At 35.3% G+C, this 17,709-nt stretch overlaps 1 protein-coding gene across 2 annotated transcripts in view; it reads right to left on the bottom strand.

Annotated features, from left to right (window-relative positions):
- The window catches only part of DOK6 (docking protein 6), a 368,967-nt gene that overhangs the window by 247,204 nt on the left and 104,054 nt on the right, over nt 1-17,709 (bottom strand). For both annotated transcript variants that reach the window (XM_025886885.2, XM_073898065.1), the window contains exon 2: nt 16,429-16,536. In XM_025886885.2, the coding sequence (XP_025742670.1) occupies nt 16,429-16,536 (108 nt within the window). The remainder of the gene's footprint in view (nt 1-16,428; nt 16,537-17,709) is intronic.

Genomic DNA, 17,709 nt, shown 5'->3' on the forward strand with positions numbered 1-17,709 from the left:
GATTATGATGTTAGCTGTGAGCTTTTCATAAACATCTTTATTTTGTTAAAGAAATTTCCTTCTATACATATTTAGTTGAGAGATTGTTTTAAAATCATGATTGGATGTTAAATCTGTCAGATGCTTTTCCTGCATCTATTGAGATGACTGTATGATTTTTATCTTTCATTCTGTTAACGTGGTATATCACAACTTATGTTAAACCAACTTTGCATGCCTGGAATAAATCCTACCTGGACATGGTATGTAGTCTTTTTGATGTGTTGTTGATTTTGGTTTGCTAGTATTTTATGGAGGATTTTTGCATCCATGTTCATCAGAGATATTAGCTTGTAGTTTCCTTTCCTTGTGGTGTCTTTGTCTAGGTTTGGTGTCATGGTAATGTTGGACTTATGAAGTGAGTTTGGAAGTATTTTTTACTTATATTTTTATTTATTTATTTATTTAATTTGGCATAGTTGACACACAATATTACATTAGTTTCCGGTATTCAACATGGTGATTCAACAATTCTATATGCTATGCTATGCTCACCAGAAGTGTAGCTATCATTTTATCACCATGCAACCCTATTAAAATACCATGGACTATATTCCTTATGCTGTACCTTTATTCCTGGGATTTATTAATTCCGTAACAGGAAGTATGAATCTCCCACTCCCTTTCACCATTTTGCCCATCCCCCTACCCCTGTGGGGCAACCATCAATTTGTTCTCTGTAGTTATAAGTCTGTTTCTATTTTTTGTTTGATTGTTTATTCATTTGTTTTTTTTTTGTTTTTTTTTTTAGATTCCACATGTAAGTGAAATCATATGGTACTCATAAAAAAGCTTCTGCACAGCAAAGGAAATAATCAACAAAATGAAAAGGCAATCTACAATGGAGAAAATATTTGCAAGCCAATTAAGAGATTAATATCCAAAATGTACAAGGGTGTAACTCAATGGCAAAAGCAAATGCCCAGATAACCCAGTTAAAACATGAGTAAAGGATCAAGATGAAAAAAGCATATATACTGAAATTACTTTGAGTTTTAAAGTACCTTTTATCAATTTACTGTCATGACAATTGAGATTAGATACCTGTGTATTAAAGTGCTCAATTTCTTTCTATAAATCTAGAATGAAAGAAAGTTATTCAGACTTTTTAAAAATAGATTCAAATGAATTAGACAATAAGTTGCACTCTCCTTTCTTATTAATTTACTAATAATCCTATTAATCCTGGTATTTTACTAATCTTCTATGGCTGTTTTAATTAAGTCAAAGGTTTTATTTTTGAGACTGAAATGGCACATTTTAGGAATTGGTTTAATAAAATGTTTATTTCATTAACTTTATTATTTATTTAACTTTTTTCACTATCACTTTATTAGAAAAGAGAATATTTTTCTAGTAAGAAAAGAAGATGAGTATTTTGCTAAATTTTAAAATTATTACAATTAATAAATCTTAATCTCTCCATGCTTAAGTCCTAAGCTTCATAATAAGAATTTAAATGTTGTTGGGGCACCTGGGTGGCTCAGCATCTGCCTTCAGCTCAGGTCATGATCCCAGGGTCTTGGGATCGAACCCCGCATTGGGCCCCCTGCTCAGCGGGAGGCCTGCTTCTCCCTCTCCCACTCCCCCTGCTTGTGTTCCCTCTCTCGCTGTGTCTCTCTCTGTCAAATAAATAAATTAAAAAAAAAGAAAAGAATTTAAATGTTGGTATTACCCTATACATTGTATCCAATACATTGTATCATTTGCAAAGAAATTTTATAATTGATTCTTTCTAGTAGAATTTACATCAATTTTCCAGTAGCTGCTTCTTTATATTAGTCTCCTTTCACTGAAAATTATGAATGTATAACATTAACAAAAATATAATTCATTCTTTAAGCTCCACATGTCTCTGTGCTCTGATATTATGTGCTGTGATATAATCCTCCAATGTTTACTATTTGACTACTGCAGCATATGTGTTATCAATACTTACAAGTTTGTTTTTTATGCCTTTGAAAAATTTAAGGTCTCTCAAATATTAAGCCACATTATGAAATGCATCATCTAGAAAGGAGTGATTATAGATAGAATTAGAGTAGAACTGGAATTAACTATAATGGTCACCATTGGTTGCATACACAGCGTCCCGTTTCAGCTCCTTCATTCTTACCAGAACCTGATTTTGTTCAGCTATTTGCCCTTACATCATGCATCTCAAGTGCCCTGGTGGGAATCTCTCACCCTATGTACCATGGTTGAACTTGCTATTCTTCGGTTTATGGTCTCCTTGCTCATGATCAGCTTAGGAAAGAGGATATGACCGAAATATGACTGAGATGTGCAAGAAGTTTTCCGGTGGTTTCTTTTTTTTTTTCTTTTAAAGATTTTATTTATTTACTTGACAGACAGAGAGAGAGACAGCGAGAGAGGGAACACAAGCAGGGGGAGTGGGAGAGGGAGAAGCAGGCTCTCCGCGGAGCAGAGACCCTGGGATCATGACCTGAGCAGAAGGCTTAAGGACTGAGCCACTCAGGCGCCCCTTTCTGGTGGTTTCTGATGAATGTTTTCTGATATGGAGGTAGCCCCAGGCTAAAACCATCCCCCTTCTCCAGTGGATGTTGTCTGGCTGTCATAATTCAGGAAAGCTACAACTATCACTCTACTAGTTAAAGATGAGGGCAATCCTCAGGTAGCAGAGTAGAGATGGCAGGGCAGGGGGAACATTTTCATTCTTGAACAAGAGTTACTGAATCAACCAACCCTAAAGCCAGTTTCTTTTTCTAGACATGCTGTCATATGTGATAATACTCTTCCGTAAGTTGTTTGATCTGGGTTTTCTGTTACTTGTGACCAAAAGTATTCTAACTAAGAAAATAAACCTATTGCTGAGCTTTCTTCATTCAACAATGGAAAAATGGAAAATGGCCATGCCTATCTGGGTGGCCATCACACGGTTAGTTAAAGTGATGACCAGAATCAGGGCCATGCCTCCTATTTCTCTGACTAGTGCTCTTTTCACCAATTTATGCAATTTATTAATGGCAATAACTGCTAATCAAGAAGTTACTACAGGAAGGTGACTTCAACTACAAAAGACTCAAATTGTAAGGATGACAAAAGGAATAACAGGAAAACTCACTACCTTATTATCCCTAAATTATTTTCAGGTGGCCTATTTTGAAACATAAAGATAATCTATTTTCAGGTCTAAGAAATGCAGAAAATTGATACATAAGAAAATATGCACTAAAACAGGAAACCTATGTACTTCTTTCTGTCCTTTCTCCCTCCTTCCATCTTCCTCTCCTCCTACTCTCCCTCCCCTTTCAACCTCTCCCCTCTCTCCCCAGTATAAATTTAGCATTTCTAATAATATGTTTCACTGACTCTAAGAACAGAAAGGCATGAAACAGCTCAGTCAGCTATAATACCATTCTTATTTTGAGAGCTACACTTTTACTACACAGACATAACAGCAACTACCCAGCTGTGATAACGTTTCTTAGCAGATATACAAAATTAAATCTCTTCATTATCGTATGGGGTTGAATAGTGGCCCCCAAAAGATATCTCGAAGTCCTAACTAACCCCCAGAACCTTCGAAAGTGCCTTATTTGGGAGAAGGTTCTTTGCAGATGTAATTGAATTAGGATTTTGGAGGAGATCATCCTGGATTCAATGCGGGCCCTAAATCCAATCACATGTGTTCTTACAGGAGAAGAGCAGAGGGGGCTTTGAGGCAAGGGCACAGTGGACATGTGACGCTGGAGGCCGAGGTTGAAATGATGCTGCCACAGCCCAGGAGCACCTGGAGCCCCCAGAGGCTAAAAAAGGCAAGCAAAGCTGCCTCTGCCATGGTTTTGTAGGCGTGGAGCCCTGTTACCTGGATTTCTGACTTCTGGCAGCCAACCGTGAGAGAATAACTTTCTGTCATTTTAAGTACCAAGTTCGTGGCAGTTTGTTGGGCCAGCCCTAGGAAACTAATAAAATATACAGAATTATTTGAAGATAAATAGCTCCATTTGTTATAAAGTTAGTAGCCTTAATTGAAGATAAAAATGACCCAAAAAATCACAAAAATTTGTATATAGCCCAATTTCTCTAATAAGATAATAGTTTCTTAAAAAGCAAGGATACCTCACTGTTCATCATGATCTACCTAAAGTTATTAAATATGTATTTCTTTTTTCTTTTTTAAATTTGTGATTAGTCAAAAGTTCACACAGCTCCACAATGTACAATATATATATAAACCAATTTAAAAAAGGACAAATTATAATCACAGGTGACAAAATTATCTGACTGTTCACAAGGGAGTTAAATAGTAAATCATAAGCAAAGATATGGAAGTTCTTTCAAATAAAATTAATAAAGTCAAGTTATTTTACATTGTACAGACCTACACACTCATACCTACTATCAATGACAAAACAAATACATGTTGTTTTTTTTTTCTAGCACATTTGGATTATTTATAAAAATTGAACAGGTATCAGATGATGAAATAGTATTAGTAAACTCAAAAGACCCAAACTATATAAATTACAGTATATACCCATAATACAATATAACTAAAATTTGTAGTAAATGATTAAATATTCCATACATATAAAAAGTAAATAACATATTTCTAAGAACATAAAAAGGAAATTATTAGTTCAATTATAAAACACAATTTAATGAAAATGAAACAGTACATATTAAGATTTGAGAGACACTGAAAAAGAAGTGCATAAAAAACATGTCTTTAAAACTATTTTTCATGAATACAAAAGGTTGAAAAGAATAAACTCAGGCATTCAACTGAAGAAGTTAACGAAAAGCAACAGGGAATTTCAATAAATAAAAACAATGGCAGAAATCATTGAAATGAAGAAAAAAATGAGAAGTTTCATGAAAGCAAAAGGTCCATTCGAAAGGATTAATAAAAAAGACTTGTGGCAAGTTAGATGAAAGAAAAAAGAGAGAAGGTGGAGATGAATTAAGTACAGGATGAAAAGGGAAAAATTGACCAAACAAAAAAATCTAAATATTAATAAGAAGCTTGCAAACAAATGAATACTAATTAGTTTGGAAACATAGATGAAAGGACATATATCTAGAAAAATATAAAATGCCAAATGGTGGCAGAAAAAAAGTTAGAAAACTTGAACAAAAAAATATACTCATCTCCTAACAGCCCATTAAGACTCCTTCATAATTGAACTTTATCAAACTTGCAAGGTATGATTAATCAATATCCTCTGCAAGATTTTCCAGGAGAAAAATAAAAGCAAAACCTGTTTTTGCTTTCTGAGTCTGGGCTAATATTGATTCCAAAATAAGATATGAAAAATACAAAAAAGTCATATATGTACGTTTTACTTATTAATGAAAAACAAATCCCAACATGCAAGTGAGGTTTATTTCAGGAGTAAAAGTATAGTTCACATCAGAAAGTGAAACTACCAATATTTGCACACAATGATTACAGGCATATAAACACTAACAGAGTCAACAGAAAAATACACTATTAGAAACAACAAAAGCATACAATAATATTGTCAATTATAGTAAACACAAAAAACCAACAGGATTTCTCTACACTAGTAATCATTAATTAGAAAATAAAATAAAATAACACCTTCACAAAAACAAGAAAAACGATAAAGTATCGAGAGATTTTGTTGGAGAAAAATTTAAAACTTAAAAGAGAAGCTGAGTAAAAAGAGATCATTACATGCTCTGAGATAAATTGCTAAAGTAACTTCAGAAAATGAGAGCCGAGTGTGTGGGGTGAACAAGTGCCCTACCAAATGTCCTAACATAGTGTGATACCATGGTAATTTAAAACAAGAAGCATGATGGTGCTAGAACAAACAAGTGGCACAGAATAGAGAAATCAGAGAAAAATGTGTGTGTTATGAATGCCACCATAATAACAAAGAATAGAAAGTTTAATAGATGGACTGGTGAAACCTGACCCTCTAAATATTTAAAAAAATGGAATTCTTAATTCCATATCCAAATCTGGATCCTGGAGAAATGAAAGGCAAGAATATTAAAGATAAAACTATAATGCTACCTGAATAAAATGTAGGATAATATCTTCGTGATGTATGGGGTAGGTAAGGATTTCTTTAAGGAAGGGACTGAATGAAGCTCAACTCATGAAAAATTGAAAACATCCAAATTTGCAAATCTTGGTTTTGTGCAGGACTCCATAAAGTTATAGACAGATGACAGAGGTGAGAAATGATTTACAATGTCTAAAAGTAAATTAATCTAATATCTAGAATAGACAAAGGAACCTTATAAGACAGCAAGAAAAATGCAGGAACTCTGGTAGGATAGTGGACAAACGACACGATTGGGGAATTCCTGGAAGAATAAACCCCCAAAGCAAACAGATATAAAGAGAATTCTTCAGTTAATTAGTAATAGAAAAATGCATGTTAAAACACAACTGCATATCACTTTACACACATCAGATTTGGAGATGTCAATAAATAATGGAAAGTGTCAATGAGAATGTGAGAATACAGAACCGTCACACATGCAGTGGATGTGAAGAACGGAAATGCATTCTGGAAAGTCATCTGGCAGTACATATTTAAGTATCCTTAAAACAATGATCTCATTCTTTTTATATATCCCAGAAAATTTCTCACATCGGGTCATAAAAACACAGTACAAAAATCTTAATTACTGTATCCTTTGAGATAATGAGAAGTTCTAGCAATCTAGTTTCTGTCACTAGGAAAATGGAAAAGTAAAATATAATGGATGCGAACTATGGGGTATCATGTAGAAGTCAGAAGCAACTGGAAAAATGGACACATGGAAATGCAAATAGGTCTTGAACACCATAATGCAGCGCGAATAAAAATAAGAAACACAGAAAGTTATAATACAACCATACTAAAGCGAGTTAACAATGCAGTACATCTTCAAGAAATCAACAGTACACATTTGTAAGAATCCTAGAGTTTCCCATCAAATTTATTATAATAATTATCTATAGAGGAGGGGGGGTAAATGGGGCGAAGAATGGGAACAAAATAGATTGATCCGATATTACAGAAAGGGATGACGATAGCAGCCATCAAGTAATACCATTAACTCAATCTGCAGCTAAGTCCTACTACACCTGAAACAGAAAGAGGAAGGAGGGAGGGAGGGCTGGAGGGAAGAAAATATCCCCCCCTCCCCCCAAAAAAGTCAACGGAATGATATGTGAAATTCTAGCAAGTCAACCACTATTAACAGTTACATGCCTATTACAATTTGCCCATGCTCTGAATTAGTCTTAGCCTGGCTGTCTGTGGCTTGGCATATGATACCACTTAACATAACAAATGGGCCCAATTATGTTCCTGCAGTAACGAACACAGGGTGGAAAAGAGTATTGGTATGATCATTAATATACAACATTCCAAAGAACATAAAAAAGCTGAAGAGGATTATGAGGATTATGGTTACTTTCCTAAGCTTATGAGACCAATTCTAGGTGTGATCCGTTAGTTAACTATCAATCATGTTTAGATAAGGTTTTCTCTATACACTTATAGCATCTAGACATAATTATTAATATTAGCATTATTATTTTTTGTTTAAGAGAAAATAAAAAATACATAGTTTCAAGTAAGGTAAACTGTGGCCTCTGGGCCAAATTTGGTCTTCCACCTGTTTTTGCAAATAAGCTCTTATCAGAACACAGCCAGGGCCATTTGTTTACATATTGTCTTTGGCTATTTAATGTACAAAGTGCGGAGCTGAAGAATTGCAACAAAGACCTCAGGATCTGTAAAGCCTAAAATTTTTACTATCTGGCCCTTTACAGATAAAAGTTTGCTAGACACTGATGTGAACAAACAGGACCTATATTTTCCACACAAGAACTCCGAAGTAGGCAGTTACTAGTGTTGGTCTAGTGGCTTGATGATATTAGAGGAAGCATCTTAAGCCAAAATATTTGTCCTTGTCTTCACATTTCTCTTATGCCTATCTCCTCATGGGCACAGAATACATCTCACTGTCATGCTTTCCATTTAGGGAAAAGGAATAAGGGACAATTGCTGGCCATATCAGAACACAAAATCCTTTCTAACCCTTCTAGCAGGCTTAAATTTACATTTCATTAGCCAGAAATGTACCTATCTAACTGCAGGAAGTGTAAAAAAGTGATCATGCGTAAAAAAGTGATCTCCATGGTGGAGATGGGAAAGGAAGAAGTGAGTTATAATGGGTGTTGAATTAACAGTTAATGAAATTAAACCCCGTGCTTGAAATGTCAAAGTTGCATGATGCTTCACTTCACATACAATGCCTTTAATGTATAGACCTCCTACACACCATGAGGGAAAAGTGGCTGTCTCACTTTAGCAACCTAAGAAATTCCTTCTCAGATTAAAAATAACCCAAAAATCCTGAGCGAAATAAGTCAATCAGAGAAAGACATGTCTCATATGACCTCACTGAGATGAGGAATTCTTAATCTCAGGAAACAAACTGAGGGTTGCTGGAGTGGTGGGGGGCGGGAGGGAGGGGGTGGCTGGGTGATAGACGTTGGGGAGGGTATGTGCTATGGTGAGTGCTGTGAATTGTGTAAGACTGTTGAATCACAGACCTGTACCTCTGAAGCAAATAATACGTTATATGTTAAAAAAAAGAAGAAGAAGATAGTAGGAAGGGAAAAATGAAGGGGGGAAATCTGAGGGGGAGACACTGAGGGTTCTAGAGGGGAGGGGGTGGGAGGATGGGTTAGCCTGGTGATGGGTATTAAGGAGGGCATGTTCTGCATGGAGCACTGGGTGTTCTGCACAAACAATGAATCATGGAACACTACATCAAAAACTAATAATGTAATGTATGGTGATTACATAACATAATAAAACACAATTAAAACAAAAACAAAAACTCCAAAAGCAAAAGACCCCGAACATTTAAATGATGCGCCACTAAAGTTGGATCACAACACAGTGACTCCAGGTGTACCTGACCAAGTCACAGGAACTTTTTAAAAGCAGAGTTTTTTTCTCCCGCTGGTCACAGAAGACACGGCAGAGAGTCAAAACTTGAAAAAATCTCTTATGCCTGTGCTGTGTTGGAGCAAGAAGGAACCGAGTATGTCAAGGATTTCAGGTAGCCTCTGGTGCTGAAAGCAGCCCCTTCTTGACAGCCCGCAAAGGAACAGGGGCGTCAGTCTTGCAGCTCTAGGGAACTAAAATCACCAACTATATTAGAAACTTCAAAGCGGACTTTTCTCTAGAGCCACCGGATAATTCAGTGCAACTAACTTCAGGGCCCTTGAAACCCCCAGCAGAGAAACCAGCCACACTACACCTTTGCCCTACAGAGCTGTGAGCTCATAAACAGGTATTTTTTGAATGCCTGAACTTGTGATAATCTGTTGCACAACAACAGAAAATGGAAACTGCACTGTAATTATTGCTAAAGATGGAACTGCAGCCTTTGGGAATAATGTGGGTCCAACCAGATTGGCTTATTTGCAAAATGGAACTGGAATAAAAGATAGAAAGGTTGACTTTTTGGACAACTATCAGAGTGCGCTGTACCAGCTCTAAGACCAGGAGAACATCATGGTAGCCCCAAGCTTACACCAAGACAATCCTCTCACAAAATGATAGAAAGGATTAGTGAAAAATTCCAGGCTACAGCAAATCAGGTTAAAATTTAATTTTCTAGTACACTGGATTTGAAATACGATTAACTCGATTAAAAGATAGATGAAAGAATAGGAGTAGGAGAAAATAGTTGCATTTTTAAGCAAACATGATCTCTCGTTCTCATTCTCTTCCTGTCTCAAAATAAAAAACAAAACAAAACAAACAAAAAAACTCGTATTTCCCTGAACACTAGATAGCAAGAATTCCACCATTTCTTCAGGAGCTCACATTATGTCTGACAATGACACTGAGTAGAACAAATGCACCATTTATCATCAAAACAAGCGATTCCACTGAATCTCAAAACTCCTGGTTTCCTAAATTAAGAACCTGTTCACTAATCAATCAAATCAGTTTAGTGGCTGCTACTGATTTGTAATCTTGGATTATTGATAGCATATTCAAATTCTATCTTTGTTTTTTGTAGAAGTATTAGCAGTTTAAAGGTTTTAATATTTTTAAATATTATATAAATTAAGTAAAGATGAAATAGCATTGCTATTTATAAAAGTTTCTATATAGATATTTATGGTGAGGTAAAAGTATTAATTCAAGAATGAATTCTCACTGAAATATTTTCAAATTATAAGTTGTAAATTAATATGCATTCATTATTTGTGGAATAATATGTAATTTTCCATTGATGATAGAAAAACAATTTATCCTCAGTGAACATTATGCAATATGCATGTCTCCTGTTGCATCTGTCAGATACTGCACAATTAGCCAGACGTTGGGTAAAAGAGAGATTTTTAAAACCCCAAATGCACTGCCGGTATTCTGAAATAATAAAGAGCATTGGATCTAAATCCATTAAATAAATGTAAAAAGCTTCAGAAATGATGGAAATAGTCATAACGGGGTTGTGCTATTGAATAGTCTTTCTCAAGTTACTATCTGATTTACCACGTAAAAGGACATGTTTGAAGTTACAAGTTACTTTATCAAGCAAATTGGTCTCAAAATTGTTCTAAAGTTGGTATGAATTATTTCCCTGGTTTCATAGATGCAAAATCTGAGGCAGAAATGACTTGTACAACCATAGTTGTTTTACGGGTTGCATAGTATCTCACATGAAATTATCACCTCACTTTGTGAGCTCTGCTATTACTTGCATTTCACAGATAGTAGAGTGAGAAAAGATATTGTTTAAGTCATATTACCATTTTTTCTGATGTAGTACCATTAGGGATGATTGCCTCACACACAACTGGATAGTTTTAAAAGAGTTGAAAAAAGACAATAATTTTGCTAACATAAATCATACTTCTATATACTTTAAGTCAAGCCCAGATCAGTCTTGCGGATATTTTCTAAGAGTCTGATTCCTTATTTCTCAGTGAACAGATATCTGTTATGGAGCAACAGGTTATAAACAAAAATTCTGATGGCCGAGTGATCTATTTCCCGTTGCATTCTTAAGCTGATTCTTACTGGAGATATCCTATTTGTTGTAAAATTGTAATGGACCTTGATTCAAATATTACAAAGATCAAGTTTAACTCTGGAAGTTCCCTATTATCTTGAAATCACAACTTTGGTAATGCCCTCCATGTGCGAGTCTTATCACCTGATCGCTGTTGCTTGTCTCTGGCTATAGAATTGTCCATTCTCAGGACCCACCCATCTCTGTCAGAGACACCCCATCGGTGATGCATCATGCTGTGGGCATTTTACCCCTTCTTTTCATTCTACATAAAAACCAACTTTTCATATTCCATTTCTTTGAATCTTTTCTGAGTCATTAGCATGTGATCAGATAATATGAATAAAGCAATAAATAAATGATCATGGGTTAACGTGTGACTGTCCCAGGAACCAATGTGTGTGTTAATAGGAGCTTATGTTAAAAAAAGGTTAAGACTTCTTCAAGATAAGAGATTACAGATGGATGAATGAATGAACGAATGAACAAATGAATAAGATCCCTAATGTGAATGATTATCACTCTGGGACCTTCCAGCAGACATTTTATGAGACACCAAACCTTTGAACACCCTTCACATCACACCAAGTGTGTGCTCATCCAAGCAGAGAGCCACTGGAATCAAAATGAAAGCATTCAACATAACACACTGTTCACACACTAACCTATGGTTTTGCTCCTATCTTTAAGGATATGCTATATTTCCAGGTGGCTGTTTTTCATAAGGATGTCTTCATCTTTTCCCTAAGTTTCTCAGATGTTTGCTTTACATAAAGATAAATACTGATAACTCCAAGAAGGAGCAAAGCAGATAGAACAAAATGATGTTTTCAATGTCAGGTTGTACGGGATTTAGAAATAAGATCGGTCCCAATACAGGCATTGCTTTTCTAGCTCATGTAGTCCCCATCATAGGAAATTCACATCGTTCCATCTTCAGTCATCCTTCTCAGGGATTTTATTTATACTTTCCTCCCTACAGACAGCACTCATATTTATTTTATTAAAATTTCTATGAACTGTTTCTTTTTCATCTACTTAGAAAATTAAGGAAAATTTATTAGCTGATTCTATGTAAATTGCTTTAGTTCAGTTTTCATTGAGGATAAATTTGTTTTGAATATCTGTTATGACAATTATATACAGCTACATTTTCAACCCTAATGCATTTTTAATAACTTCCTTCAGCAGCTAGTGATTTGAATTTCAAATTTCTTTCTACCAAGATGTAAAAAAAAAGTATATACCATTTTATAGCAGTTTCATATAAAAATTGATTTATGCAGCAAGATCTCTCTTACAATAAACATATCAAATGTCTAAATGGGACCATTAATACTCCTAAGCTTTACAATATGTATGTTCCAGATACAGCATAGCACAAAGTTAAAGTTGGCAAAGAAATAATTCTGTCCTTAGCTATTTTTCATAAGTCCCTCACTAAGGTTGGACACATTTCACTCATTTGATTATTTTGATTTATTGCTATTGAGCACTATAGCAGATTTTAGGATGTATCAAAATAACTAACTAATCACAAGTTTAAAGTACCTAATAATTAATAAATAGAACAATTGGGGAAATCCACAGCAGTCTATTTTAAGCTATTTTGAAAAATAAGATTTTTTTCCCCATTCTGGGGAGCCAAGATTTGAACTGACCATTAATTGCTCAAAGGAAAAGAGAGATTTTAAATAGGTCAGCCTTTTTCATAAAGAGATCTCCCTTTATTTACCTGACCATCTGAGGGAGCTGAGAAATTTACAGCTTTCCAAAAAAAGGATTCATGATTCAACCAATGGAAGAAGCCAAGGGAAGTGATGGTTCAATTTTTGATTTTGCAGAAGCAAATGTATTCATATGTCAGGATAAAAATATCACAAACATTTGTAATTGCTATTTTGCCTTGATGGCTGGTTGTTTAGGGCTGGGACAAAATAATGCCCTCTGACCTCTGGGGTAGCGTTCTCATAGGAAGGGGCAGCCTCAGGGAAGAGCAGGACACACAGCCTCTGAGGTCCTGTCTTCTCTCCTCTTCCCCTTTTCAAATGTCAGTATTCTTCACAGTTTTCTTTTTGGTAACATGAACAATTCTCTCTTTAGAATTGTTAGAACTTTCAGTTGGGAAGTTCCAGTTAAGCAGTTTTGATAATTACTATAAATCTTACTGTTTAGTATTTTAACATTTATTCCACGAGCATTTCCTTTAAGAGCCACTTTTCATAGTTTTCTATCATTTTTTGGATTAGCAGTTTTATTTTTTCAGTCAAGTATCAACTTCTTTGATTTGTAACTCTTGCTAAACTTAGAATTGAAATACCTGCAAAACACCCTGAATGGCACCGTAAGGCTGGCACCAAAGTCCATGTCTTTTAGAGGAAAGAGTTTTATTTTGCACTTACCAAGCTTTCACAAAGAGGCATTAATATACACCCACCTTAACATCACCATTCAGTAGATCTCCTGGGTATTTGCACTACAGTCTGGCTGCAGTTCTAACTGTTGAATGAAAACATCTATCTGAATGTACTGTAAAGAAACCTAATCTAACATGCCAAGAATGCCTTCTTCTCTTCACCACTGAAAACTGCTCCTCCACACAGGGTCCGTGTCTCTGTAACAGCATGACCACTCCTCTGTCACCCAGTCCGGAAAAGACAGCAACTCTTACTCCTCTCTCCTCCATTTCTTCTACATCCAATCAGTGAAGGCTTGTGAGTTTTACTCAAAGTTTGCTCTTCTAGTCTTCCCTATCTTCATGAATCGCACCATCCTCTTCTCTGTTGCTCAAACCCAAACTCAGGAATCTCCAAGAGTCCTACCTACCTTTCACTAACACCCTGCATCTAATCCCAAAGTACACCCTGTCAGTGTTCACCAGCCATATCCAAAACGTGTCCTTCCACCTCTAGCTCCAACACTAACATCTTCACCCAAGTCTCCATCACATCGAGACTAGACTAAAAACGGTTAACGTTTACTGCAATTTACTATATGCCAAGTAAGTGGTTATGTACTTAGCTATAAATTTTAATTCATTAATAACATCTTGTTGTATTTAATCTCATTATATGTCTATAGTATCTTTTTATTCCCTACAATAACCCTTTTTGTGTTATAGTCTGTTATATTATTATAATCTTAATCTGTCAGAGGAGGAAAATTAAGTACATGGAAATTAAAGAGCCTAAGCAAGTACACAGCTCTTAAATACGGATGCTAGATTCCAGAGCCTACAATCCTATCCACTGTGTAATGTAAAGATGTTTTTCATTCCAGCTCTATTATCTAGATATAATTGGCATATAACATTATGTAAGTTTAAGGTATACAAAGTGATCTTTTGATACATGTGTACATTGTGAAATGATTACTAAAACAAGGTTAGTTAGCATCTCCATCACCACTGGTTAGAGGGTAAGATGAGTAAGTTCCCAAAATCTAATGTACGGTATGGTAACTATAGTTAATGATACTGTATTATATACTTGAGAGTTGATAAGAGAGTCGATCTTAAATGTTCTCATCACACATACACACACACACACAAGTGATTCAGATTCTTGATCTTTCTCAACAATCTATTTTCCAAGATGATCTTTTTTTCCTTCTTTAGGATTGTGCCTGAGTCATGAACGCATGGACAGCATCCAGCCAGCACTGACCAGGGGACAGGGGTTCTGATGAGGAATCAAGAGTATCCAATGTGTTCAGTCTTTCAAAATTTTACTCACAAACTAAAGGTCACAGACTCACATTTCACAACTTTGCAGTTTTAAATTTTGTCAGGTTTAAAAATATTGCCAAGATCATAACCATAATACAAAATACCAGTATAAATTTAGACTTCATATAATTCTTCATTTAATTAGAATAGGCACCACTGTGCTGGTTGTCCTTTGATACCCTATCTCAAATAGTCTTCAAATGAGACATGTAATATAACATGTACTCATGAGAAAACCAAACTCACATGAGTTACTAAGTGGCTGGACAGGAACCTGAACTTGGAATCTCTGATAGTAAGTCTATATTAATATGTAGAATACCTCAAAGAGAGTTAAAGAAATTCAAATGCTCAACCCTCAGAGAGAGTCTCAAATATAATATAAATGCTTGCTAGGTATTTGTGTAATAGAATTAGTACATTTTGTAGAAAAATCTATTTTTTTAAATAAACTTTATTTTTGAGAGCAGTTTTAGGTTCAGAGCCCTATTGAGCAGAAGGTACAGAGATTTCCCTATACCCCCTACCTCCACACATGCACAGGCTCCCCTATTATCCACATCCCACAGCAGAGTGGGACGTTCGTTACAGCTGATGAATCAATCTACTTTGACACAACATAATCACCCAAAGCCCACGTTTTACAGTAAGGTTCACTCTCGGTATTGTACCTTCTACCAGTTTAGACAAATGTCTAATGACCTACATCCACCATGATGGTGTTGTAAAGGATAGTTTCACTGTCCTAAAAATCCTCTGTGCTACATCTATTTATCACTCCCACCGCCCAACCCCTGGCAAGCACTCTATTTTTAATAAAAGGAGGAACTAGACTACATATCACATAAAATAAACCCCACAAAATCATTACATTATTCATGGTAACTTACTCTATATTACCAATGGTGAGGAATTAGATTCTTTACTGAGCTTATTGAGGCATTTCATCAACAAACCAGTTCACAATTTTGAGTTCTGACCATGAATTCTCTACATAATTATCAAACACTTAACTGCATTTTGATCTTATCACTGAAGACAAATTTAGGTGGCATATTTAACATCACTCTAGCGGTATTTCCCACATACTTTTAATCCTTAGTAAGTTGATTCATAGAATGAATCAAAATTCATAGAATGTATGGCCACATCCTACACATCAGCGTATTTGATGATCCTTTCTTGTTAAAGGTATAAACAGCAACTACTGTGCACATTAGCAGAGTCATTAGCACGGCCAACACCAGCCTCCAAAGTTTTATCTCCTAAATATTGCCCACAGTTTAAATCAAAGTAACAAATGCACAATTGACCTGAACAGAGGCAAAATGTCTACTCAGCATGTTAGGAAATGATGTGGTTGAATTATGAGTCGTCTCATTTCGCAAACTAGCAATAAAAATGAGTCTTTCATTTCATTTTTGCAGAGGTACCACTGGCATTTACAGCAGTTGATTAAAAAAAAGAAGAAAAATAACTTTTGCATTTTTATCAGAACAGAGATATTTTATACTGGTCATGCATTTTTGCCTCTGCATATTTCATCTATCAAAAGAAATGTCTCCACAAGTTGTTGCCAGGGGTCCGCTTATTCCCTAGCGATTCCAAACACTGTGACTTACCTTATGAAAGTTTCTGAAATATGCTGCCTTTTCATCTGGAAATTTTTCCAGCCTTCTGGGTCCTTTACTAGAAGCCTTCTTGAAAACCAACCAGCATCGTCTGAAAATCTGAAAGCAAATGAAGGAATCTGATTATCAATCTTTTCACATGAGTTTTGCAATGCCAGGAAGTTATCTATTCACTTAATCTATTGGAAAGAAATTTTTTAAATGTACTTACAGAGAGAAGTTTTTGAGTCCTAACCAGGTTATTCATTAAAACTACAGCAAACTTTTAAAAACACAATATTTAATATAAAAGTGACATTTTGTGAAAAGATTTTATGTTATGAGGTTTCAATGTGCTGGCTTCAGTGGTCTTTAATCTAGTGAAATCATCTGGTGTCAATACCATATAAAATATTTATCTCAGCATGCCAGTGACAGGGCGCTTCTCTGTTTTCCATGATAATGCAGTTACAATTTATAAGATCAAGTGCTTTCATAATGCTCAATTTTCTATCTTTCAAAAATCATCACATTTAAAAATTAACTTATCTTGTAGAAATAATTTACTTTAAAAGACAAATGCTCATATATTAATTTAGAAAGCAGGAAGATAGGTGTTTTTATAATGGAAATATCTGCCTTACCCATTTATAATTTACAGTAACTAGCATTTGTTAAATGCTTATTTATATGTAATACATCTAAATATTTATATACACATTTAATCCTCATACCTACAACATGAGGTAGTTTAGCTCCATTTTAGGATAAAGACAGTGACTGTGTCAGGATTTGAACACACCTCTGTCTGAACACACATCTCTTCAGCTTTGGTAAAGAAGCAGGACCCCTAATTACACACACACACACACACACACACACACACCATCATTCCTGGACTCTGTCCTTGTTTCATAGGACTAATTAATATTGGACCTTGAGCTTGTCACCTGATGCCCCCACTCTGTCACCCTCCCTCCCCAAGTACGTTTAAGGAAAAGTAATAAAATGAGTCTCCTTTCAGTAATTGGCGAGGTCTAGAAATGCAAATTGGCCACAATTTTAAATTTCAACATTTAGCACAGTTTTGCTAGAGTATACATACTCTGTAGCCATAAACAAATGCATTGAGAGAAAACTCAGAGACCTTGATTGTTGTATTTCTCTTCTATTTCTTTATTCAAACTGCAGAGTTGCTATACTTTGTTTCTTCCTTCCTTTCTTCCTCCCTCTTTCCTTTCTTTTCTTCTCCTTTCTTTCTTTCTTTCTTTCTTTCTTTCTTTCTTTCTTTCT

Source organism: Callorhinus ursinus, unplaced genomic scaffold (genome assembly GCF_003265705.2).
Source record: "Callorhinus ursinus isolate GAN/ISIS: 27379988/994484 unplaced genomic scaffold, GSC_fseal_2.0 scaffold11, whole genome shotgun sequence".
Classification (NCBI taxonomy): domain Eukaryota; kingdom Metazoa; phylum Chordata; class Mammalia; order Carnivora; family Otariidae; genus Callorhinus; species Callorhinus ursinus.